General features: G+C 48.2%; 1 protein-coding gene across 2 annotated transcripts in view; it reads right to left on the reverse strand.

The window, feature by feature from the left end:
* The window catches only part of PNPLA7 (patatin like phospholipase domain containing 7), a 133,199-nt gene that overhangs the window by 15,475 nt on the left and 92,402 nt on the right, over nt 1–25,322 (reverse strand). For both annotated transcript variants that reach the window (XM_059865061.1, XM_059865060.1), the window contains exons 27-31: nt 14,689–14,845; nt 8,270–8,386; nt 4,211–4,280; nt 2,194–2,310; nt 135–283 (exon numbers count right to left, since the gene is read on the reverse strand). In XM_059865061.1, the coding sequence (XP_059721044.1) occupies nt 135–283; nt 2,194–2,310; nt 4,211–4,280; nt 8,270–8,386; nt 14,689–14,845 (610 nt within the window). The remainder of the gene's footprint in view (nt 1–134; nt 284–2,193; nt 2,311–4,210; nt 4,281–8,269; nt 8,387–14,688; nt 14,846–25,322) is intronic.

The following is a 25,322-nucleotide window of genomic DNA, read 5'->3' on the forward strand; positions in this document are numbered from 1 at the left end:
TCTCTTCCAACCCAGTGATTCTGTGAAATCCAGCAAAACAACAAATCTGGCCCAGACTTGCTCCCTGAGTAACAGAGGGAATCTTCCCACTCCTCCCACTGCTCTGGAAAACCATTCCAGCCTAGCCCCAGTACCTTGACTTTCTCAGCCAGGGGGTTCCACCTCTTCCAGAGCAGCCACCAGCCGCTCAGGCAGTCGCCGTAGTTGGTCAGGTCGGTCTCGTCGCGGCTGCCCACGTCGATGGCGATCACCACCTTGGCCCCCATGGACCTGGCCACATCAGCTGGGGACAGGAGATGTCAGAGCCCCTGTGCCCTCCCTGCTGCCCCAGGTGCAGATACAGATCTGCATGGCTCAGGTGTGGCACCTGAGGTCGCACCCACCACGAGGACAGAAGTGACCATGGGTGCCCATCCCTGCAGGGATCCAAAAGGTGCATGTGACAGCTGGGGACACAGGTTAGTGCTAGGGAATGGCTGGCCTCAGCTCTAGAGGGATCTTCAGCCTAAACAACTCTGTGACTCCAAATGAACTCTGCAGCAGCTCTGCCCAGACCATTCCCACTCAGGGAGGCTCTGTGGGGAGGGAGGGATCCCAAATCCTGCAACAACCAAGCCCTGAGTGACCCCAGGCTGAGTCCCCACTGCTGCACTGCTGGGGAACATTGCTGACAGGGGATGATCTGCCCCAGATCAGTGGGATGACCTGACCCTCCCTGAGGTCACCAGGCAGCAGGGGACGGGGCACATAGCGCCAGGGCAGTGACACCACATTGGGTATAATGGGTAGAGCACATCAAACCCACATTAATTCCAAAAAAAGACCTGGGGGACCTGCAGAGAGAACAAGTGGCAGTGCCTTAGAGAGAGCAGTGCCAACGCTGCAGGGAGAAGGTGACAATGGGAGGAGCAGGACAGGGACCTGCCAGAAAGGAGAGGCTGGATGGCAGCCTGAGAACAGCTCTGGGATCCAAGAGAAGGATTCACATCTGAAAGTGGGAAGAGAAATGAGGCAACACTTCCCACTTCAAGGTCACTAAAAGGACGAGCTGCAGTCTTTGGATACGGGTGAGGATTTAGGGAAGCGCCAGGGGAGGGAAGAGAAGGACATGAACCTCACAGAATGGATTTCTATTTCTTTCACACCCCCAGAGTCCAAGATAGTTGCAGTTTCCAGAATAGTTTTGCGTAGGAAAACCACAGCTCCTGAAGAGCCAATTTAGAGGCTTAATTTAGACACTTCTTTAGATCAGATCTGTTCTGTGACTTGGATTTATATTCCTGGGCTTGTTCAGTCTATTGTTTCCCACCCAGTGTCACCTGTGCCTGCTCTTTACCCTCTCCAGCTGTGGAGATGCAAGAGCTGCTTTGGTTTGCAGTCCACAATTCTTGCTTACAAGCACAGAAAATGGAGATGCTGATTTGGGGGATCTGTTTTGTGCTATTTCAGTTTCTGGATTTTAGGTAAATACAGCCCTGATAGAAAAATAAAGTTCGAGTGTGACAGGAAGATGTAAATGATTCGGGTTGCCCAGGTGGGAGTCTCTGCCTGAGGTTCCTCCCTCTTTACCTGAGTCACAAACTGCAGTGACCCTGCAGGGCTCTGCTGCCTCAGCCACCCACCCTCATGACTGCAGGGAAACGTGACACAAAACACATCCCAAACATGGCCACTTCACACCCCTGGACCCTGCTGGGGGGTTCAGACCTCATCCCACAGCCCACATCCCTCCTTCCATGGCCCCATGATTCCCCCACTGCCACATGCTCCAGGTGACACCAGCCTGAGCAGCAAATGCTGTTGCTCTCTCAGAATTATTTCTTAATTAACTGATTAAGTGATTTACTGATTAACTGATTAACTGATTAAACTCCAAGGTAGATTGTATGTCTGTGGTTTGATTCCTCCTCTCTCCCTTCAGCAAGCACTAAATTAGACTTAGCTGAATAGAACTTAGGGAGTTGTACGTTCAGAATTTGGCTATCAGGAAATATTTCATTAAAAAAAGTGTTAATAAAACCAAGATAAAGGGAATATCCAGGAAACTGAGAGCAAGGACTCCAGGTAACCAGCATGAGGTTAAAGGTGTCTGTGAGATTTCTCTGTGTTTTAGGGAAAACAAGAGCCCCAAGGCTTACAGGCTGTTTGATGGGCAGGACTGGGAATTTCTCCCCCCATGAGCTGTGCTCCTACCTGGCAGGTTGTTGATGTAGCCCCCATCCATGAGGAGATGGCCATCCTTGGGGTCACACAGGGGTGGCATGTACCCCGAGAGGGACATGCTGGCCCGGACGTACCTCCACAGGGAGCCTGCAGGGAGGGCAGCAGCATTAATCAGCCAGCATTAATTACTGCCATGCAGGGGGGAGGCTGCTGCACTCATTAAGATAATCAAGAGATAGAGGCTTTCCTCAGAACACTGTGAGGAAGTTATTAAAACAGTTTATTATTTTCTGTATCATACTACTGGCCAGGATAACACAAAGACTATGCAGACATCAGGCAAAGCCCCAGAATCCACAGTTGTAAGCCCATTCCTCACATTTCCTGCCTCCTCTGGGATCTCAGCATATTCTTACTGCAGGGAGCACCAGGGCTTTGTGGAGCTGGGGCTGAGGGGGAAGGAAAAGGTTTCTCCTGAGGAGAGGGGGATTGACAGAATAAGTGCAGCTGCAGTCACTGTGTTCTACAGAGATCCACAAACCCCTGACTTTTAGCAGGATCTGAACCTGAAAAATTCAAGCTGTAGAACCCCCAAAAATTCTGTTTTTCCTCCTCTGCAACAAGCAAATGTTTTGTCTTGTGAAACACTGCAAATGCCTGCTGGGGATCATTATCTTCTCTTGGGCCATTTCTGTTGGTGCTGTAAGGAACAGTAATAATCCTTTAAGCTATTAGAAACAAAGTTTAGTCAAGTAGAAATTGATTGGCCGTGTTTCCTGTAAAACATTCTGCTTTAAGGCTCTTACACACTGATTTTTCTCTTAACATTTGCATCAACCAAATTGGGAAGACACTGCATTTCCACAGGCCAAGAGGCTTGTCTGAGAAGTGAATCTTTAAAATACCAAGATAAGTGAGCCTTGCAGTGCTAAATCACTACTCAGTAATTAACTGCCTGATGCTTCCAACAGCAACTCTTCCCAGCAAATTCCCTGGGAATTGATTTTCTTTTGGTGTTTTCTTTTTAAAACAGATAACAGCTCTGTTTCTAATTGCAACCCCAGCACTCCTGCTGTTAGCACAGGTTACTGCTGGCACATTTGGGGGTTATTATTAATAGTTTTAGTGGAACTTCCACCCAAGGAAACTGCTGACGTGTGTTACACCTCACAGACCAAACCAAGATGGGAAATGGCAGCAGCTGGGAACTTAATTTATCTCCATTCAGTGGAGACAACCGTATCCATTCTCCAGCTGATTCCTCTCCTTCCATTAAACTTCCACGGGGACAAGCAGCTGGCTGGAGTGAATCTCCTGACCTCAACTGGCTTAACCTGGTGTGGAATGGGAATACAAAACCTCTGAGAAGGGTTAATCCTTTTTCTGCTTGTTTTAGCTGCCCTGATCAAAGCCCAGAGTCCTTCAGCAGCTCCATATCCCCCCTGGCATGGCAGGAATGGGCAGTGTGACCTGTGGCAGCCCCAGTGACAAACAGCAGATGTGGCAGCAAAGGCTGCAGCTCCCCCCAGGAATATCTGGGGCACCTGGAGGTCTCCCCTGCAGGCTGAGTCACTGAGTGACAAAAGGCAAAGGCAGGGACACATCCCAGGCACCTCAGATCCTCCTTCCCTCTCTACTCAGTGAGAAACAGAAAGGACTGACCACAAATGAGAGCCTAAATCAGCCCCTGCTTCAGGCAGAGCCTGTTCTGGGAGAAGACAGCTCCATTTAGGGGAATTTGAATTGCCAGAGGCTTTGGTTGCTTTAAGTCTGATTTATAGCTAAAATCCTGCAGTTCACATTAAGGATGCTTTAAGTATACAGAAAGGTGCCAATGGAGCCATTTTCTCCCCAAACAGTGAATGCAGTATCTCATTTAATTCACTCCCAGCAGCCCTGTCCCTTGTCACCTGTGTATAACCACTGCTTGGTGCTCACAAGTAACACAGAAGGGAGAAACAAAAGGCAAGACAAATTTCAAAGGTGAGACAAATTCCAAGAAGAAGGGGTGACCCTGAAGCCCTGGAGAGGCCATGGCCACACTCACCATCCCTGTGCACCCTCATGGCCGAGGCAGTGATGTCAGTGGTGATGGTGAAGTAAGGAATCCACAGATCCTGCAACAGAGGAGTCCCAAATTTATTAAATCTGTCACCTTGCATGTGACCACAGCCTGTGCCTGACACACAGCAGAGCAACAACCTCTGGACCTTACCAGACAGAGCAACAGACACACACCTGCATGGATGAAGGAAAGCCCCTCAGTCCTGTGTTTAAATCCATACATTTGTCTCTCATGCAAACAATTCATTCAGAACCAGGGCAGACAAAAATCCCCCTGTCCTTTCTGCAGTAGTAAGAGCCCCTTGTTCCTGCAGAGTGTGCAGAGGCAGCACAGAGAGCTCCTCACACAAACCAGAGCCACCTTCTGCAGGGGGGTTTTGTTTTGATTTCAGGTGAATGGTGGGGGTCTGATGGTCACTCCCATCCCAAGGGATCCTGAGGCTGTTTAGTGCTGGAGGACATGAAGAACATGATCATCCATGGCCTCCTGACTGAGCAATGGCCAATTTGTACCTCCCAGTGATGGATGGAGCCAGGGGTCATCACTTCAGTAGGAAATGCAGACCCAAGATTTTCTGGAATCAAAGAGGACAACACCAAATTCTGCAGCACTGGCTACAGGAACAAAGGACCCTGCAAGGTACATCTCCAAGAAGGTTCTAGAGGTTGCCTGAGATCCTGCAGGGTAACACAACAATGGGGAGTATGGAACAGAAGGAGGGTGAGACACAGAAAGAATGGCTGAGCCAAGAGCTTTGGGAGTTTATTCAATGGGCCCCAGCCTGCTCCTGGCAGGGGAAGTTCTCCCTCTGGTTTCAGCTGGGTCTCACCTCCCACCTGCTGGAAAAAGCAAAGGGGAAGGTGACCTCCCAAGTGGGCAGGGCTCTGCTGGAGAGAGGACAGTTTTGGAAAGTTTCCATGATGCCTGGTGAAACGGTAGCTTCCAAGGGGAAGCAGGAGGACTTGTCTGAGTAAACAGAGCTTGTACCCTGTTCCCAGGAACAGCTGATGCTGCTCTGTCAATCAGAAACCTTGAATCAAGGCTAAAGAGGAAAACCTGCTCTCCCCCAGGCAGCCTTTGTTCACTGGACCCAGTGTCTGGGCCTTCTCCAGCACAGCTTTAATGGGCCTTAAACCCAAACCAAACACAGGTTTGGACTCCAGGACCACTGGAGCTGGAAGCCCTCCCTCACTGGCCAGGCTGCAGCTCCTGGTGTGATTTCTGTGCTGTTCAGCCTGAAATTCTGCACTGGCAAGAAGTAAGGGTTTTTCTGCTAAGTTTTATCTTTTCAGCAGCTCTGCAAAGCTGGTGGGACTGGGGAGGGCTCACCACTGCACCAGTATCACAACCCCAGTGCAAATGCCAGAGCAAAGTGGATGAATAAAGTGTGATTACAAGAGAATCAGGGTGCCTCTCCATGCTTCAGATATTCTGGGGATTGCACTCCTCAGTGCATCAAGCACATATTAAGCAGAAATAGGGGAATGGGAGAAGAAGCCTCTCTGACACCTCCTTTCATGTTCCTGCAAACACCTGCACAAAGCAAACTCACCCAAGCCCTCCCACGCAGCAATAAAGCCTCACTGCTCAGGGACTGTTCCACTGATTTTGGAACAGAGCATCATTCAAGTCTGAAACAGGACTTAATAAAAGTCTTGTCTGATTCCTCACAGCTGAACCCCCAGCTGAGATGATTTACAAGGGCATTTTGGCATGGGGATAAGAATTGGAGAATTCTTATCCCCATGCCAAAACAGAGAATAAAAATTCCAGAGGTTGATGTTCTCACAGAAGGATGGGTAATTCAAGAAGAAAATAGCTCTATTTCTTGAGAAATTTCCTCCAAGTACCCTGGCCTGGGTTTGTGTGTCCAAGAGCCCTATCCTGGGTTTGGGTGTGCCCTGTGAGGGTCTCACACGGATGATCCCAGCTTGGGCAGTGCCTGTGGCTGGAAGCAGTGATGGGGTTTTTGTCACCAAGGCCCCCACACGAGCAGCACTGCTGGGAATCGGGAGACACCCACATTACAAGGGTTGGCAGAGAGCAAATTTCAGAGAAAATGGAAACCTCCCTTCCAGTGTCAGAAATAACAGCTCAACGTCAGCGCTCCTGCTCCTGCCTCCCATGGGGGAGAGGGGTGAGGACTCTGTGGGAGCACAGGGGTGTCACCTCACAGCCACAGCAGCAAAGAGGAGGATCTGGCCCAGAACTTCTAAATTTTAAACTTTTCTAGAGCCATGAGGGTCAGCCCCTTGGTAGGAAGTTCCCAGGTTTGCCTGGGATCACTGCAGATCCTCCCAGGAAGGAGCAGCTGTGGCCAAGCACCCAAACACAACCTCTGCTTGTAGGGCTGTAAATAATTTTTACTGATAGGAATTTCCAGGTAGAAATCATTGCTACCCAGCCAAACCCACCCCAGCTAGGGAGAAAAGATGGATGTTTGTAGTTTGGATCCTTTAAATTCATTGATAAAATACTTTTTCAAGGCTCCTGTTCCTTTCTCAGTGTCCCTTTACCCCAGGGCAGCTCCCAGTTCCAGGACTGGTTACCCCACAGGGAGAGTGGGAATGAAGGAGAAACTGCCCCTGTCCTGCTGAGCTACACAACATTTTTCCTTATTTATCTGAGGGAATTTATTTATTCTTATTTATTCTTCCCTATTCTTCCCCTTATTTATTCTTCCCACAAGAGAAAACCCTGGCCATGGACTGAGGGGAGGTGATGGTCAGCACACGTGCACAGAGATGCTGCTGCTGCTGGCTGCCTCAGGACTGGATTTCTCTCACACAAAACCTTCCTGTGGCTGCAAGGGAAGACCAGAATATGCAACTACAGCTGTTGAAATTCCTAAGAAAAGAATCTGCTGCATCTTAAAAAGGAAGCACAATGAACTGACTGCTGGAATCCAAAGCAGGGATAGACAGCAATGGCCTCAAGTTGCACCAGGGGAGGTTTAGGTTGGATAGCAGGAAAAATTTCTTCATGGAAAGGGTGGGCAGGCATTGGAACAGCTGTCCAGGGCAGTGGTGGGGTCACCACCCTGGAAGTGCTCAAAACCATGTGGATGTGGCACCTGGGGACAGGGGTCAGTGGTGACCTTGTCAGTGCTGGGGGAATTGTTGGACTCAGGGATCTGAGGCTTTTTCCAACCTTGATGATTCCAGGATTCTCTAAAACCTGCTTGTCTCCAGCACCATCCCCTCTGCACAGCAAACTGCTATTTTAAGCCACATGATGATTAATCACTTACTTTCATATTTGCATTTAGGTAGGGAATGTTTTGGAGTATTTTTACCAAATATATTTAAAGTATATACAGTGTTAATTTGCTACATGATCTTTCATCACAAGGATGCAAACACAGGAATAATTTGGTTAAAATTGCAAATCAGGTGAAATTCCAAGGCTACCCAAACACTCTCTGAGCTGGGAAATGTAGGAAGACAAACACTGATAATGTGCTTTACAATCTGCTGCTGCTGAGGGAAGGGGGAGGGGTGCATTCCAAAGATGGCTCTTGGCTCAGGTAGACCCCACAACACCCAGCAACTACATAAAGGTCACCAAGTGCAAACCAGGACACAAAGGACTCTGCCATTCCTGCAGTTTTCAGTAGGCTGCTCAGAAAAACTCACTCCAGCTTCAAAACTAAAATTCAAAAAAGCCAAAGCCATCACAACCCAATTCAAGCCCTTCTCTGGTGTGCCCTGAAGGTCTCTGAGACCTGATTTGCAGGAAAATAAAGATGAAGCAGTCTCAGCTGTTCTTCTTCAGCGTCACAATTTTCACTTCTTCTCTCAGACAATGAGATCCCTTTGTCAAACTGAAATAGCTACAAATAATCTACAGTTTGTGTTTTCTAAATCCACCAGAAAGAACAAGCTCCTTCCTGCAGCCATGGACCACCACATTCACAGTTTCATCACATTTTCAGTCACCCAACAGCTCCAGATTTCCATATTAGCATTAAAAAAAGCTATTTCTGTTCCAACAGAACACAGGGACATAATTTCCTGTCCATAAGGCAGATAAACAACTTACCTCTATCTGCTTATCTTTGAAGATGTTGTTGATGCTGTTGTTAAAAGCTGCTCCAGAAAACATAGAAGTTATTGGGTATGTCAGGTCTAGAATAGTCTTAAACACTGAGTTCATAACCTAAAAAGGAAAAAAAAAAGGCATTTCAAAGGTCAGAATGCACAGGAATATGTGCACTGAGGCTGCAATTCCAGAGACATCCCATTCCAGAGTTCAGAGTCCACATGCTGGAAGCATAACAAGTGCAGAAGTGTTGAGGGGACAGAAATACAACTGCAAAATCTACAACCAGGAGCTCCCTGTGTGGTAAATTTACATTTAGTAAACCCCAAAGCAGAAGCAAGCCCTGCAATAAAGCTCTGCAAGAAGGAGCATTGCTTCCCTGTGCCCAGAACAGCCCAGAGCTGCGTGCCCAGCACAGCCCTCAGCCTGTGCACGAGGCCAGGGATGCTGCAGCTCCAGCCTTTACAATTTTCTATTAAAAAAAAGATGTTCTGAGTTGTCTTCCTCCCCACTATCCTTCCCACAGCACCTGTGTGGTTCCGTGCTGTGGGAAGGAACCCATAAATCCATGGCAGGAATTGCTTCACCCATCTCTTCTCATTTGGGGGTTACACCCAATTTTTCTCCCAGGCTCAAAGTTTTCCTCTGCCTCAGTGGAAGCATTTAGAAAATCATGTCTGGGATTCTCTGGGATTCCAACAATGTTCAAGTCAAGCACATGTCATAGAGCTTTAAACACTTTCTGTGCAGCAGGGTCCATTTTTGTCACTCCCAAAGTCAGTTATTGGGATGTGTTATGGACCCTGCATTTAACTGCTGCAAACCCAGCACCAGCAAGGGAAACCAAACCACACCAGGTTTCTTAAAGCACTGCAGGTCCCTGCACACCAGCCCTTCTAACACACAGATCCTGCAATTAAGCTTTCACAGACTCCTTTTCTCTCCATTTCAACAGCATTATCACACCTGTGTACTGACCTACATGAGAAAATTATGAAAATCCCTAAACTTCGTGGCATTATGGCCATAGTATTTGCCCATAACTAGGCCATTGCTGTCAAATCCTAATAAATCTTAACAAATGTCAATGTTTAATATATTACACCATAGTCAAAATGTAAAAGAAGACCACAAAACACAATAATTTCCTTTCAAATTAAATAGGATGTCACTGGATGAAGTATTACCATGAGATGAAATATTTTTTCTCTCTACATGTTCTCTGTAATTTAACAGCTTCTCAGAGATGAGGGCATCCTTCCCAGGCAGACACATGGAACAGCCTCAAACCTGCCAGCTGTTAGAGCAGCTGTGAGCAACATCTGGCTTTGGCTTTACTCTGCAGTGATTTCAGAGCAGCAGGATCAGCCTACATTGTCATGTCCAGCTGCTTTCAAATTTCTGTCAGGGATGTGCCCAGAGAACATGAGTGCAAGGATAAAAAAAAGAACATTAAGAACAAGGATGGGAACAGGAAGTGTGGGAGAATGTAAAAGGCTGAGCACAAACCCAAGGATGAAGCTTCATTCACATCTTCACTCTGGGTTTGATGTGCTGAGGACAGTGTGCCAACCTAACTACAGACTGCTACCCACAGCTTCAGAGGGAGATGGAATTAGTGCTGCACCTAAAATAGGGATCAGGTCTCTTCAGAATGATTAAATCAGGGGAAGAGGCATCTACAAAGAGCCCTTTATTTAATACTGAGGAAAAACCTCTCCCACTCAGCAGCAGCCATTGGGCTTCCCTTGTTGCAAATGATATTTATGATGCTGAGCCTCCACATTTCTCCTGATCCTGACAGTGGTCTTGCCCATGGACAAAATACTTCCAATTAACAGTTATTTCTTAATATTCTCATTTCTCAGAGCTGGAAGATGCCCTTTAGCTGAAGCTGATGGCCAACAGCCTCCCTCAGCCTTCCAGGAATAGCTGCAACCACCTCCTGTTCCCCAGATAAATTCAGTTAAAGATCACCCTCTGGGGAGGCAGACAGAGCCTTCTGGCTCCTGCTCCACTTCCTACCAGGAGCTCTGGCATCAGCTCCAGCAGCTCCAAGAGTTTCATCCCCTGACACCACCAGGGTGGGAAGCCCAGCCCTGAGCCAGCTCTGTCAGTGCTCTCAGGGCTTGCAGGTCATGGAATCATGGAATGTTTTGGGTTGGAAGGACCTTGAAGCCTATCCAGTGCCACCCCTGCCATGGGCAAGGACACCTCCCTCTGTCCCAGGCAGCTCCCAGCCCTGTGCTGGGAGCTGGCCTTGGGCACTGCCAGGGATCCAGGGGCAGCCCCAGCTGCTCTGGGCACCCTGTGCCAGGGCCTGCCCACCCTCACAGGGAGAAATTTCTTCCCAATTCCTTATTAACTTCTCATGAACTTCCATTACTACAGCTCTGATACAAGATGAGCTTTCTTTTAAAAAAGACCTTCAATCCTAAAATCATTTTTAAGTGACCCTAGAGTGTAGAAGACTTCAGCAAGGAAGGGACAAGGTTCTCCTCACAGAGCAGAAGGACAAGAGCAAAGGCATGTGATGATGGACAAGAGGAATTGTCATCTCTGGCTCTTTTGTTCTTTGATGCAGCATTGTGGCAAACTGGTGTGAAAAGCCAGTATAATCCCAGGATTTTTCAATGTTCCTGACTATAAAAACCCCCAAGGTTATAGGAAAACTTATGCAACAACAAAAATTTCAAACAGATCCAGTATTTTTTAAACTACTCAAAGGATCATGTAGTGCCTTCTCAGCATTCACCTATAAAGTTTCAATAGAACAAGGAAAGGAATTCCCACAGAAAAAAAAAGTTAAATCAATACAACAAAAATATAACTCAGGGCTGGATGAGAATTGGCATGACAGGGAAAAAGCAAGGACTGATTTCTGGCCAGATCAGCTCATTAAAGCACAGGATCTCCCAATGTACAAATGGAGCAGGGTCAGAGGCAGAACCTCCTGACTCCCTGGGCAGAACCTCCACATTTATTTGGGCTGTCAGTGCCACCAGACAGTGCCAGGCAGCAAACGATGGCAGTGTCCCACCCAGCCAGCCCCATCCCCATTAGGAGCAGCGTTTTAGCCCCACACACATCTATAACTGTATTCCTTTCTAAGAATATTGCATCTTTGTGAAATATTTCTACTTTGAGACATTAATCCCCCAATTAAATAAAACAACAATCTTCAAACACTAAAGCTTTGGCTTGTTCACTTTGCTGGTAAAATAGAGGTGCAGAAGACACAGAGACAATAAACAGTAACTAATCTGACTGGGAATTTTCATATTTCCCCTGTATTTTGACAAGAGTAATTTATTTCTTCACTGCTTCATTAGGTGCAGAAAACACATCCCATTAAAAATATCCCTTCTCCCAGCACCAAGTGTACAGCTAGAGAGATGCCAATTTCTAAAAATAACAAAAAAGATAAATAAATGCAGGACAAACAGCCTTCAGCCTGATGGATTAAAAAGAGAGATAAGAAAAGCTCAGAGTTAACTAATCCATGCCAATGAAGACATTTCCCACGTGGCCCCAGGCTGCACTCAGCAGTGACCTTCACCAGCACAGGCTCAGAGCTCCAGAGGAGCAGGAGCAGCAGGTCCTAGCGCAGGGAATGCTCTAGCCTTTCTGCCTGGCTGCTCCTGGGGCATCTCCTGCACAGCCACCCCCAGGGCTGCTCTGGGGACATTTCAGCTCTCTCACCCTCAGGCCCTTCAAATGGATCTTCCAAGAGTCCCCAACAGAGCTCCTGGCTGTTTCTCACATACTGGGGCGCCTTTCCCCTCTCCTTGATCAGTATTAACACCATACAAGAGTCAACACCTCAGAATAGCCACTGATAAAAGATTTCTAATGCCCCAAACTCTACACACTGTGATTTTGGAGAGGAGATTTCATGGCTCTCTTCAGTCTGCAGCCATTCTGCTGGACACTGCTGGTACCACTGGGAAGGGCCTCCAACTGAGCAGGCTTTGCTTTTGTCCTCCTCAAATCCTTAGACAACTTCTGGGCTGGACATGGACCTGCAAGAACACTCATGGAAGTCCTCATGAAAATCTCTTCATTAATAAGATGAAATGTTTGCTCTAACAGAGGTCAATCACTTCTCCCACTACTTATTTGCAGGTCTCAAGGCACCAATACCTGAAACAGCCCCAGAATTTCCTTTTATCTTGTGAAATGTTCTCTGAGCTTTTGCAATTTGTGCTCAAAAGTTAATCAACAGATTAAATGCCTTCATTTCATCTCTAAGTATTCCTGATAAAGGTGACTGTGATCCCAGCTCTGGCAAGCTCCAGAACACAGTCCTGAGAAGCCCAGGAAACATCTCCAGCTCTGCCTCATGCCCTGCACAGGGCACACCTGTCAAACAGGAAGAGAATCCTCTGGACAAATGCACAGAAGAGAATTCCACGGCTGTAGCTTAACCAAGAGCTGGGAGAGAGGGCAGAGAGCCCCAGAGTGCTGGGGGCTGGGAAAGCACTGCAGGGAGGCATCAGCACCCACTCAGATGCTGCCCTGGAAGCACAAGGTGGGAGAAAGAGAACAAGGTTAAGGGATGTCTGACACAATTCAGTGCAGTTGGCTTTATGTCTTTAACCTCCCCCAGGTTTGTGATTCCAGTAAACTGCTCTGGATCATAAACAGTTTATGTTTTGGGTGCTTCCCAAGCCAGCCAGGCACAGAAAGTTCTTAAATAAAAAGCATAAAATCCATATTCTTCTGGCAAGCAGTAATGGGGAAGTGAATCAGTCCCACAGCACTCTGCCCACCAGGACAGCACAAACATCCCAGGGCCTCAATCTGCATTTCTGTCCCTCACACAATCCATCTTCCCAGAGACAATTTTTGTTGCAAAGCCAGGGCAGATTAGAAGATCCTTGGGAGACATAAACAGTGTCCACATGCCAATGACAGGGTCCTGTTTCCCCCTGAAACCCAAGACCTAAGACTCTTAATCTCATTTATGAAATTCCCTATGTCATTTCATTTTCAGTAAGAAAATCTACAGGAAAATGTGGGGTTGATGTGAAGAATACAAACTTGCAACCATCAAACTTCAGAAAGAACCTCACCTTCAATCAGTCTGAACCACTGTCACCTGGGACAGTTTTCATCCAACATCTGATCAATAACTAAAACCAAGGCCAGGCTGGATGGGGCTTGGAGCACCCTGGGATAGTGGAAAGTGTCCGTGCCCATGGCAGGGGTGGAATGAGATGATCTCCAAGGTCCCTTTCAACCCAAACCCATCTTTGATTCCAGCATAAATAAACTCACCCAATGAAGTCACTATTTAAAACAACCTTCCCAAAACTTGGGTTAACTTTGAAAATAAGTTTTTGTTTGTACTAAATATTGAAAGTTAGGATCTTCTCCTGACCCAGAGTCCCAGTGCTGTGGAGTGCACAGGCAGGACCAGGAGTGACACATTTGGGAGTTATTTAGAGAAGGATTACCTCTGTCACTCAGTTCCACTGACACATGACAGCATGTGAGAAAGAGAGAGAATTACACAAAAGAGAAACACATTTGTTGAGAGCTGGAAAGGAAACAGGCCCCAGCACATAAAAGAGAAGATAAAACAAAGATAACCACAGGTGAGCACACTGAAACAACATTTCTGTGCCTTGACAGTGTGACCAGGATTGGTGCAGAGCTAAGCCAGGCAGCTGCCTCCTGACTCCTTGGACATGGAGCAGCTTTTCTAGGTGATCCATCACTGCCAGGCAGGGCTTGTTCTGTGGCACACATACTGAATTTCAGGAGGCTACACCTTCCTGGGGTGCTGCCCGTGCCCTGCTGGGCCTGGGCCTTGCGCCACTGGAGGAGGGAAGTGCAGCATTCCCAGTGGAGGGAATTCAGCATTCTCAGTGCAAGGAATTCAGCATTCCCATGGGAGGGAAATCTGCATTCCCATGGGAGAGAATTGAGCATGCCCAGTGAAGGAAATTCAGCATTCCCAGTGGAAGGAATTCAGCATTCCCATGGGAGGGAATTCAGTATTCCCAGTGGAGGGAATTCAGCCCTCCCAGGGGAGGGAACATTCCCAGTGGAGGGAATTCAGCACTCACATGGGAGGGAATTCAGCCCTCCCAGGGGAGGGAACATTCCCAGTGGAGGGAATTCAGCACTCACATGGGAGGGAACATTCCCAATGGAGGGAATTCAGCATTCCCATGGGAGGGAACATTCCCAATGGAAGGAATTCAGCATTCCCATGGGAGGGAACTCAGCCCTCCCAGTGGAGGGAACATTCCCAGTGGAGGGAATTCAGCATTTCCATGGGAGGGAACTCAGCCCTCCCAGGGGAGGGAACATTCCCAGTGGAGGGAACTCAGCCCTCCCAGGGGAGGGAACATTCCCAGGGAGGGAATCCAGCATTTCCAGCACAGGGAATTCCCACTGGCAGTGCTTACCATGGCCCACTGGCGAGCTTTGATCCTCATCTGGTTGTAGCTGCGCTCCTCGGCGTACAGGGCGCTCATGAAGGCGCCGATGGACGTGCCCCCGATCATGTCCACGGGAATCCCAGCCTCGATCAGCGCCCGGATAACGCCCACCTGGGAGCAGCCCCTGTGCCAGGGAGGGAGGGAAGGGAGAGAAGAGCCACAGTCAGCCAAGCAGTCATTGAAGGAGTGAAAGGCTGGTGATGAATGGCGCCTTCTAAGGAAGCCGAGCCCGCGCCAGCTGAGCTGCCAATCTCTTGCTAAACAAGCCCCGGTGCCAGGAACAAACATTATGAATGCAGGAATCCTCCCAGAGACTCCCAGAGGATCCGAGGGAACACGACCACGCAGCCTGGATCGATGGGAAAGGCAGGGAGATGACAGCAGCCAAGAGCTGAGCTGGTGGACGGGTGAGGGAACGTCAGCGTGGATCTGAGGGAGCAGAGTCTACTGGGGTCCCCCAAAGCACCCAGAAAAGGCTGGAGCTCAGAGCCCTTTCCACCAGTTTCTTTCCTGGTGATTCTCCACAGAAACTGAGCCAGCCTGGGGTATTGGGAAGGGGCACTACATGGATTAATAATGAAATTTGAAGGTGGAAACAAAAGCAAGCAGAGACAAACAGCGAGAGGGCAGAGGTTGAGTCTGCACACAAGCCCAGGAGAGAGGCAGATGAGGAGGCAACTTTTGAGGATAACACAGATTCCTTCAGGAGAGTAAACTTATTCCTTGATTTCAAGTGCAGAAGGAATTCTGAGCAACAATGGAGACAGGTGATAAACAACAGATGAACCTCAGCACTGATGGGACAAGAGGAAGACAGAAGCAGCAAACCCCCTGCAGCAACCAGCTCTTATCCAGCTCTGCTCACATGGATTTGGGAACCCCTGGGGATATTCCCTGAAAAATATTAACCTACTGTGCAGTGCAAGGTCAAGTGGCAAATCAAAGAAACAGAATAAACCAGAAAACATAAGAACACACATCCAGGATGGGCCAGCATTTGGAAAACCATGAGCAAGCTCAGACTTCTCACCCAAAAAAAGAGCAGAACTAAAAAATGACAGAGAAAAGCACAAAAGGTGACCAGAATATGGAATGGGCTTCACAGGAGGAGAAAGGAAACTGGAATCACTGACTGGGGAAGATCCTGACTGATGGGAAACATGCAGGGTCAGCAATGATATCACCATGCAGAGATTTTAATGGAAAGGAAAGAATTTGCAGACAGGTGTACATAGAGCACAAACTGGGGAAGCCACAGTTACCACATGCTGGAGAGGTCAAATCACAAATGGATTTAAATGTGGAAAGGATGAATCAAAGGTACCAGGCGGCCAGTGGCTACTAAACATGACAAATGGGAGGTGCAAGCTGGTGTTCAGGAGGCTCAGAAGCTGCTAATTGCTGCTCCCCACCATCAGAAATGAGAGAGCAGAGGTGGAACCTTTGATCTGCTCCTATGAACATCTGATCACATCTGATCTTTTATCCCCTAGTGGGAGAGGGATCCCTGCCTAACCCACAGAACCACAGAATACTGCACTGGAGGTGAACTGCCCTTCCAAGCAGTCCAAAGCTACAGCCTCTGCTTTCAAATGCTCTGCCCAGTGAATAAGAAGCATTTTTGATTAGTTCATCCCACCTGGATGGATGCTTTGCAGTCTAGGCCATAAAGCAGTAAAAAAACCCTTCCTTTTCCCATTTTCATCCCATTTTTTGTCCCCCATAGTTTGCTCTATTTCCATCCTCCTTCCCCTTGCTGTTTACATCCTATAAATACTTGCTAACAGCTGCCAAGTCCACCGTAGGTGTCACTTGGCCAAGCTATGCTGAGCACATTCTTTCCATCCAAATAAATCCCCTCCAGCTGCTGAAATGCTTTGGGACAGGTTCGTGGTTATCCTGGGTGTAAATGACTTCAATGACAGATCTGTGCTGCTGCAATCCAAGAGCAGAAAATGGCTCATTTCACTTTCCTCTCCACATTCCCCTTCCCCTCTTCTCCTACTGCTTCTTCGCACAAGATGCCCTGAGTTAAAGGAATTATACTTTTATCCTGCTCATTGTTTTTGGGTTTTTAGAGGGCAGCTATTTTGGCACTCTGCTGCTTGTGCCTGGCACTTCCCACTGTCTCAGCCCTGATATTCCACAAGGAGCAGACCTTTCCCTGCACCTCCTGCCCTCTGGAGACAGCCCACATCAGGTGCCTTTCTTAGGGCACCCTAAAGTACCTTTAAGTGAAGTACCTTAAAGCATTTCCTGCTTGGAGGACAATTTTAAACAGGCCATGAGTAGCTCCACACTGAATTCTCTCCCTTTAACTGTTTCTCCTGATTCACACATTCATAAATACAAAGGATTTGATGTGAGCACTCTGGATTTGTTCCTGTTTTGCTGCATGATGCCTTTGCATGGATAACAAAAGATCATTATTACTTTTATTGGCAAGTCATCCCCTCCTGGTGCATCCAAAGAGTCCCTGCCAATATCCCACCAATGTGACAGCCACAGATCTCCAACATATTCACTGATCCCAAAGCAAGATGGAAATCAAAGTCCTTTTCTTGCTTGGGAAAGAACCTCCCATAAGCTGCCTAACTAAATCATGTTTCATTTATACACAACCACAAAGCTCATTCTTCCAGCTCCAACACCCTGAGCAGGAACATTCCTGGAATTTGCAAACTAAATCCTGAAAAAAGACAAATGTGCCTAAGCCCCTCCTTTTCTCCAGGTACCACCTGAGTTCCTGAAAGATAGAAATGGGGATTTTTTTTTTTTTCCCCCTTCTCCTACAGCTTTAGGCCATCACAGCCCCAGCAACGTTACTACATGGGACTTCTCAACAACTCCTTGCAGTTGGTTCTGTCCTGGGCACTTCCCAGCTCCACAAACATGGGCAGGCTGCCAGGGGAAGTGTCTGCCAGCACCCTGCCAGGCCCTCATCCCCTCTGACAGCATCCCTGGGCTCCCACAGAGCTGCACTGGGCAGCTGCAAACTGAAGAGGAGAAGGAATTGAAGCCAGGAGCAAGATCCATGTTAACAGCCAGAGGACTAGTGCAGAAAACTCCCAGGGACTGTGCACTTCTTGTAATATCAGGCCCAATTTCACAGGAGACCTGTCCTGGTTTAGGGAAATGGGGAAATACAAGTGTTGGGCAAGAGGAGAACAAAGGGAGATGGATAACTCATGCCAGTGCTGTACCTGCACAGCAGTGACAACAAGGGACAGGGAAACCTCTAGGTGACACAGCTGAGTGTCACTCACTGCAGAGGAAAGGGACAGGGGAACAGGGGAGTGCTGTCACACAGGAGGAAGGAGCACTGCAGAGAGGGGATGGACACACAGAGTGTCCCTGGAGCTGCACATGCAGCTCCTCTCACCCTAGAGCTGCCTGAAGGAGCAGCTGGATGGAGCACCTCCCCAGCCAGGACTAGCACTGCCCCAGGACAGTGACAAGGGGCCTAGGAACAATGATCTACAAGATGACTTTCAAATAACTTTTATCAGAACTCAAAGACTTGCCCAGGAGGTGCAATCAGGATCTGAAGAGAAACTCTTTTCCATTGTATTCAGTGCCTAGGACAGGCCTGATTCATTAATGCCCTTTGCAGAGAGAGCTGAACCAGCATCACCCAGCTCGAGAGGGGCTGAAGCCAGAGCCAGGCTCTGTTCTCAGCCCTGCCCCTGCCTCAGCCTGACCTCAGCAACACAAAGCAGGGGCTGCTCTGGGCATCAGCTGCCCCAGGTGCTGCTTTCTGCACTCCCCAAATCATGATCCCTGTGCTGAATGAGCCTCCAGAAGCTGTGCTGGCTAAACTCCAACCCCATTCCTTGTTTACTACTCATGGTCACAAGGAGGTCACTTGGTCTGGTCAGCTGGACAAGAGGAGACTGAGGGGACACCTCACTGCAGTTCCAGGTTCCTTGTGAGGGGACAAACAGGGCCAGCTCTGATCCCTTCTCTGCATAACCAGGGACAGGAGCCAGGGCACGGCTGGGGCTGGGCCAGGGCAGCTCAGGCTGGAGCTCAGGGCAAGGTTCTTCCCCCAGAGGGTGCTGGCACTGCCCAGGCTCCCCAGGGAATGGGCACGGCCCCGAGGCTGCCAGAGCTCCAGGAGCCTTTGGACAGCGCTGCCAGGGATGCCCAGGTGGGGCTGGTGGGGGGTCTGGGGAGGGCCAAGGCTGGGCTGGGGGATCCTGGTGGTCCCTTCCTGCTCAGGATATTCTGTGATTCTGGGAAAGAAATTACCACAAAGCAGGAAGGGGAGTTATAGGGCTGGAGACCTGCTTCCCTAAATACCTCAGCACAGCACACACTGAGAGCTCAGCCTTTCTGCCAGAAGGTCTTACAGGAAAATTCCTGCTGCTGAAATGAGCCCTTGCTTTCATCCCCTGGGGAAGTGCTGCTGGCATGTGACTGTAATGCATGAAGGCCAGAGCAGAACTGATAAAAGGAAAATTCCCCTGTGAGCTGTGCATGTGCCAGCCCTGCACGTGCTGCCAGAGCTGGGATGAACCCAGCTCAGGAGAAGGCAGCCAGTGCAGCAGGACATCCCAGATCAGAGTGCCAGCAGGAACAGGGGCAGAAGGAAACACAATCAATGCAAAACCATTCTTTTGTGCACCAGTATTTCTCCTAGGAGCCACATTTAACACATCAGCAGAATGCTGCCTGTGTCTGAAAGATCACCCTGAACCTGGGAGCAGCCAGAGGGGACACTAAGGGGACAGCCATGCAAGGCTGCAGCTCAGCCACCTCCAGAGTCCATGTCAGCTTCAAAAAGGAAGCTGGACTCAAAGAGGAATCCAGCCTCAGCAGCCCCATCTCTCCTCCTAACTGACTCAGCAGGATGAAGGAGATCTCCCAGAGTTCTCTGAAGAAATGCTGTTTCCCTTGACTAAAGAAGGATTAAGGCCATGGCTGCTGCAGAGCTCTGCTATGCCTCCCACAAAAGCCTCCCCAGAGTGGGACACAACTTCCTGGCCCTCCTTCCTAGCCTTCTTCCTGGCAAAGGAGGCAGAAAAACAGAGAAATTATCAAGGGGACTTTATTAAACTCTGTTAGAGCCCAACAACCTGAATTAAGACACCCTCAGAAGCTTAAAACTCCTGAAGCAGCAAAGCCATAAAACCAGCTTTTCCCTGGAGGGGTTGTCCCGCCCTTCACAGGCTGCTCAGGGAAGTGGTGGAGTCCCCAGCCCCAGAGGGGTTAGAAAGCCACGTGGATGTGGCACATGGGGACAGGGGTTAGTGCTGGCCTGGGCAGTGCAGGGGGAATGGTTGGACTCAATGATCTTAAAGGTCTTTTCCAACCTTAACCATTCTGCAATTCTATGAATTTGTATTTACTGTGCCCATTTTGGAGATGTGCAAAAAGTGAGGCAACCACCCCCAACCCAGCTCTGAGCACAAAACAAACTGAAGGTGCCTGAGCTTCCAAGCCCACAGGACTGGCCAGCACACCCTGAAATCCACCATGTCCAGCACACAGGGAACCCTGGCACTTCAGGGATCCCAAAACAGGATGGTGACTGAGCCTGCAGCTCTCAGAGCACTACAGAACCATTAACTGAGGGGTGGTGGTGGTTCTAGATCCTTCTTGGAGTCATTGTGGAGGTGTTCCTTGTACTGGGGTGAGTGGAAATTGGATGTTGTTTATGTCAAGAGCCACATGGAGTAGCATCAGGAAAGGTGACATAAGGAAAAGCCTCTTCTTTACACAAACAGCAGCATTTTTGGTGTGTTCTGTGACTGATCCTGGCATTGAGTGGTTCAGTCACTGGCTCAGAAATGGAGCAAGTCTGCTACAAGCTGCAACTGGACTATCTCCAGTTGGCACCTTTGAGCTCTTGCAGCAGCAGCAGCAATACACCCAAACATTGCTTTGAAATCTAATTCCAGTTATATCTTTCCAATAACATTATTTCCCAGCCTTCCTGACCATAAAACTTCCCAGCATCATAAATCAGCCAGAATTATTGCAGTGATTTTCTGCCAGCTCCAAAGGAGCACAGCACCCAGACCCTTCAGTTTCTGCAGTTCTACGTGAGCACTTACAAGGAACTTTCCAATCTTGACAACATTAATGAACTGTTAATCAACTAAGCACCATTTCTAAGCTAAATAGAGGGAATAACCCCATATTACTGGCATCTCATCCCAACATCCAACAATCAGCAAGATCTCTCCCAGCAGCTGCCCTGGAGGAAGCTTTTTCCCTTCCAAAGCCCACAAATATTGATCCAGAGACCTGAATTTTTCTTGTCTTCCCCTCCATTAACAACAGCCTCATTCCATCCTCCCTCTTAGCTTTGCCCTCAGATTCTCACCAACTCCTTAAGCCAGAGCTCAGGAGCCATTTCCCTTTGGCCTTGCCATGCTGCTGAGATCACACCCTGTGCCAGGCAGGCACATCTGGCAGAAAAAGCATCTCCTATTCATCACAAGCCCAGTGAAATCCCCTTCCTGCAAAAAAATCCAAATACAATGTCCTTTTATAGCCCTGATCTTGTTTCTGCTTTATACACTAACTTTAGAACAAGCTTTAAACAAAGAGATTTGTGCCTGACACAGAAATAAGTGAGCAAAATGTGTTCAGCCCTTCCAGGAGAGCTGTCAGGGCTACCCAGCCCTGGGGTGTGAAGGGATACAGAAGGAAGGCACTGGAGGAGCTGAAAAGCACAAAATAGTCAAAATAAATTATAAAACGCACCAAGGTTTTTGTTTTCTGATCCCAGCTGGCTTGGAGAGGGGCACAGGAGCAGGGAAGTGGCTGAATGATAAACTGCACCCACTTGGGGATGTCACAAAATCCTGTTCCTTACTCTGAGCCAAGGAACAATTCAGTTATCATCTGCAAAGGAAGATAATTTCTTTGGAAAACAAATATATCCTACTTCCCCACTCTTCTGAAACTTACTTATAAAAGCCTTGCAAGAACCCATTCTGAGCACAACATCTGGAAGCTGCAGAAAGATGACCAAAGCATTCAGGGAATAGAACAGAGAATTTACTTTTTCTTAACAGGAAAGCTCACTGCCCAGGTAGGGCTGGACAGAGATTCCCCAAAATCACAGCAGTGCAAGAACCATACTCCAGAAAGCACAGAGAGAGCCTGGAGAGCTCTACAGCTGCTCCATGGGAAGTGAACACAGCACATCCATTTACATCTAAAAAAAGGTGCAGAACCAGCAACAAGAGCTGACCCACACCTCCACCACCTCCTTGTTTAACTTCACCTATTTATCAAGGCACTGCTGTGAATAAATGAGTTTGGTGGGAAAGACTGGAGATCAGGACAGAAGAGTCTAACTAAACCACCTGCAATTAATTTTAGGTTTTTTTCAGCAATACCTTTGAAGTTGATTACTCCCAAGCTCCTGCTGCTTGGAGAGTTTATAGAAGCTGTTATAACCTTCAACCTCCTGGCAGATGGGAGCAAATGAGCAATTACAGAGGTGCTGCAGATGGGAAAAGGAAAAATCAGATCATTAAGCATTCCATGGGTGCCAATCCATGTGATTTTGTGGGCACGTGATGGCCCAACTGTTCCACAGCTCTCTGAGCAACTGCTGGCATTCAGGTCTGGGAATCTGGGAGCAGCCACAGGCTGTGCCTTTCCCCCAGCTCACAGAGGCAGAGCTCTGAATTCTGCACAAATACAATTTAACCACAATGAACGTGCCCAGGATGGTCCCTCCCTGCAGAAATCCAGCAGAGCCTCTCAGGAGCAGGGAGGCTGCAGCTCTCCCCAGCCATCTGCAAACACAGAGCCCCAGGCTCCCACAGGAGCTCCAGCCATGTCTCAGGAGCTTTGCTCTACAACAGCAAATAAACTCACTGATTTATTTTTAGGGGTTGTTTTCTATTTGTTCAAACAACCTAACTCTAGAGCTGACCTGGATAAGACTCAAATTAGATACCCAAACATGCATTATCATCATCTTTCCCAAGTAGGAGCCCACCCTCCTTACCTTACTCCTCTGGCCTTTCCAAAGGAGCAGCAGAAGTAAAACACCAAGTCAAAGGTGCAGTTTTATCTTTAAGGATAAAGAGTTATACTGCTTCTCTGTTATTTTACCTCCTGAATATTGCCCTGGAATCAAATCTAAGCTTTGAAAGATGCTGGGAATCCAGAAGCCTGACTCTGGAATTCAGCTTTCCCTCTGGTTTATCTGCACATGGCAATGGATGCTCCACTCGTGCAGACACCCAGCACAGGACACTTCCCTAAGCACCTGCACCAGGAGTCACAAGCTCTGAAACCCCCCGTGCATCAGGCTGAGCTTCAAAAAGGGGTATCACACAGAGAAACTGCACCCCACTGTGCACTGAGGTACAGACATTTATCTACACACACAAAAGCCATAACACAGGTCACCAAACAGCCTCCCCTCCTCCAAAATGCTCCCAGCCAGTCCAGGCTAGCCTTGATGGGGAAAACTGCAAAGGCCACAGGATTAACCTCAGAGCTGCCAACTTTCTGCCTTTCCAAAGTCAAAAGACAGACTGGCCTGCTGTACAAAGGGATTACTTTGAAGAACAGGAACTGGAGGAAAGATAGTTCAAGCATTCAGAGGTTGTAGTGTTGTTTTTTTTTTCCATGACAAAAAGCAGATTGAGCCCCTTTTGTATCATTTTGATACTTCCCTGCTGCAGAAATCCTGCTTCCTCAGCTGTTACTGGGCACTGACAGACTGCAGATGCTGCACAGCAAGCCTGATTCTTCCATTTAAACCCAGAGAAGCAGCATTTTTCAAGTTCCTTTCATATCTCAGCTTAATTTGCTGGAACTTCAGAGCATGATCAGGATGAGGGATGGGATCCTTTTAGCAGCACATATTCTTCAGGACCTGTCTTGCTAGAGGAGAGGAAAGCACAGCCCTGATGTGCCAGCTCAGTACCTTCAGCAAGCACTTGGAAATCGAACAGGAATTTCAGGGATGCTGCCTGACTGCATCAGGGGGAGAGAAAGAAAAGACAGCAATTGCAAAAAAAAAAAATCCATGCTCTTGTCTCGTGTAAGTGGCAATCAGGAAATGGTGAGAACCCAGTGCAGAAGGGCCCAGTCTGTGCCAGACAGGCTCCATCCAGGGCTGCCAGACACCAGGCTGGAGACAGGGATCTTGGCCAGCCCCCAGAAGAGCCCAGCACCCAGATCCCTCCTGCCAGAGGAGGCAAAGATACCCCCAAACCTCTACATAAACCCTCTGCAGCCCCTCCATAAACACTGACCATGTCCTGGCACTGCACCCAGACAGGCCAGGGGGTCACCTGGTCACCCCTCTGCCTGCTGGAGTGAAGAGTCAACACCATCAGAACAACTGGATGGCAGGATGGTTTCAAGCAAATTCTCCAGATACATCCAACCCAGGAGGCAGCAGCATAAATCCATTTCCATTTTGAGACAACAACATCCTGCTGAAACCCCAATCAACTCCTCCTGGCAATGGTTTGTATTTCTCTTCCCCCTAAGTGCCCAGAGGCATTTCAGAGCTCCAGAGGCGAGCAGTGACCTGCCCACTGCCCACACTGTGGCTCACCAAAGCTCTGAGAGGCTTTCAGCCATTCCCTCAATCCCTCAGCAGCTGAACCCCAGCCCCACAAAATCCTGCCTGTCCCTTCTTTTGCCCTGACTGAACCCTTCAGAGCTGCCAGTGGCTCCAAGAGCACCTTGGAGAGGCTGGAGCTGCCCTTCCAAACCTCTCCTAGCCAAGGGCACAATGAACAATGGTTTTAGCAACAGTTTTGTTCCATAATTTACTTCAGAACAAGCATTTTCTCAGACTGTTTTTTGAGCACTTCAGGAAAAAAATCAACCCTGCATCCAATTTTTCCACATTTCAAGCTGTCAGCTCCGTGCCCTGTGAATTTTAAGCACTGTGAGGCAGACACACCAAACGAAGGGGACACCTCTGCCCCATTATAAACCACTAGAAACAACATTAAACATTGCATTGAATAACCAATTTGCAAACCTGGTGCAGTCCTGAAGCTCACTGCATGATCTGGAATGATTTCAAAGCCAAGTGTGTGTCTGCTGACACACAAGGACACACCAAGATGGCAAAAAATTGCCATTTTTCACAATAGGTAAAAATCTCACAATTTGTGAGAGGACTTGAAAGCAAAGACTGAGAAAGGAACTAAAGGGCAGATGTAAAGAAGACAAGAAGGAATGAGTGTGGTGTAAAAACCGTGCAAAGAAACTGAGAAATCTCAAGGACTGGATGTGCTAGAAAGGGAAAAGAGACTTGCAAACTAGCAGACACAGCCAGGTGGGAAAAAAAAAAAGGGAAAATATGTTGTGTATTATCTAGATAGAAATGGAAGAGTGGAGAAGTTCTCAGGATATTACTTTTTTGCTCCAACACAAGGAACTGGCCACAACAGCACTGGGGCTCCAGAGATCCCTTATCCCTCCTTGTGCCCCTCACCAGAAACAGTTCATGTTAAGTTCTGAACCCAGAAAAGGAACTGAAAAACATTTACTGTGTCCCAATTTATGTGAGGAACATCAAGAGCCCAGGAAACTCCCAAGGGATTTTCTTTCATCCCTTCTGTAATCTCTATACTGAGTGTCTTTAGGGTCCCACAGGG

This window comes from Haemorhous mexicanus, chromosome 21 (genome assembly GCF_027477595.1).
Source record: "Haemorhous mexicanus isolate bHaeMex1 chromosome 21, bHaeMex1.pri, whole genome shotgun sequence".
Classification (NCBI taxonomy): Eukaryota; Metazoa; Chordata; class Aves; order Passeriformes; family Fringillidae; genus Haemorhous; species Haemorhous mexicanus.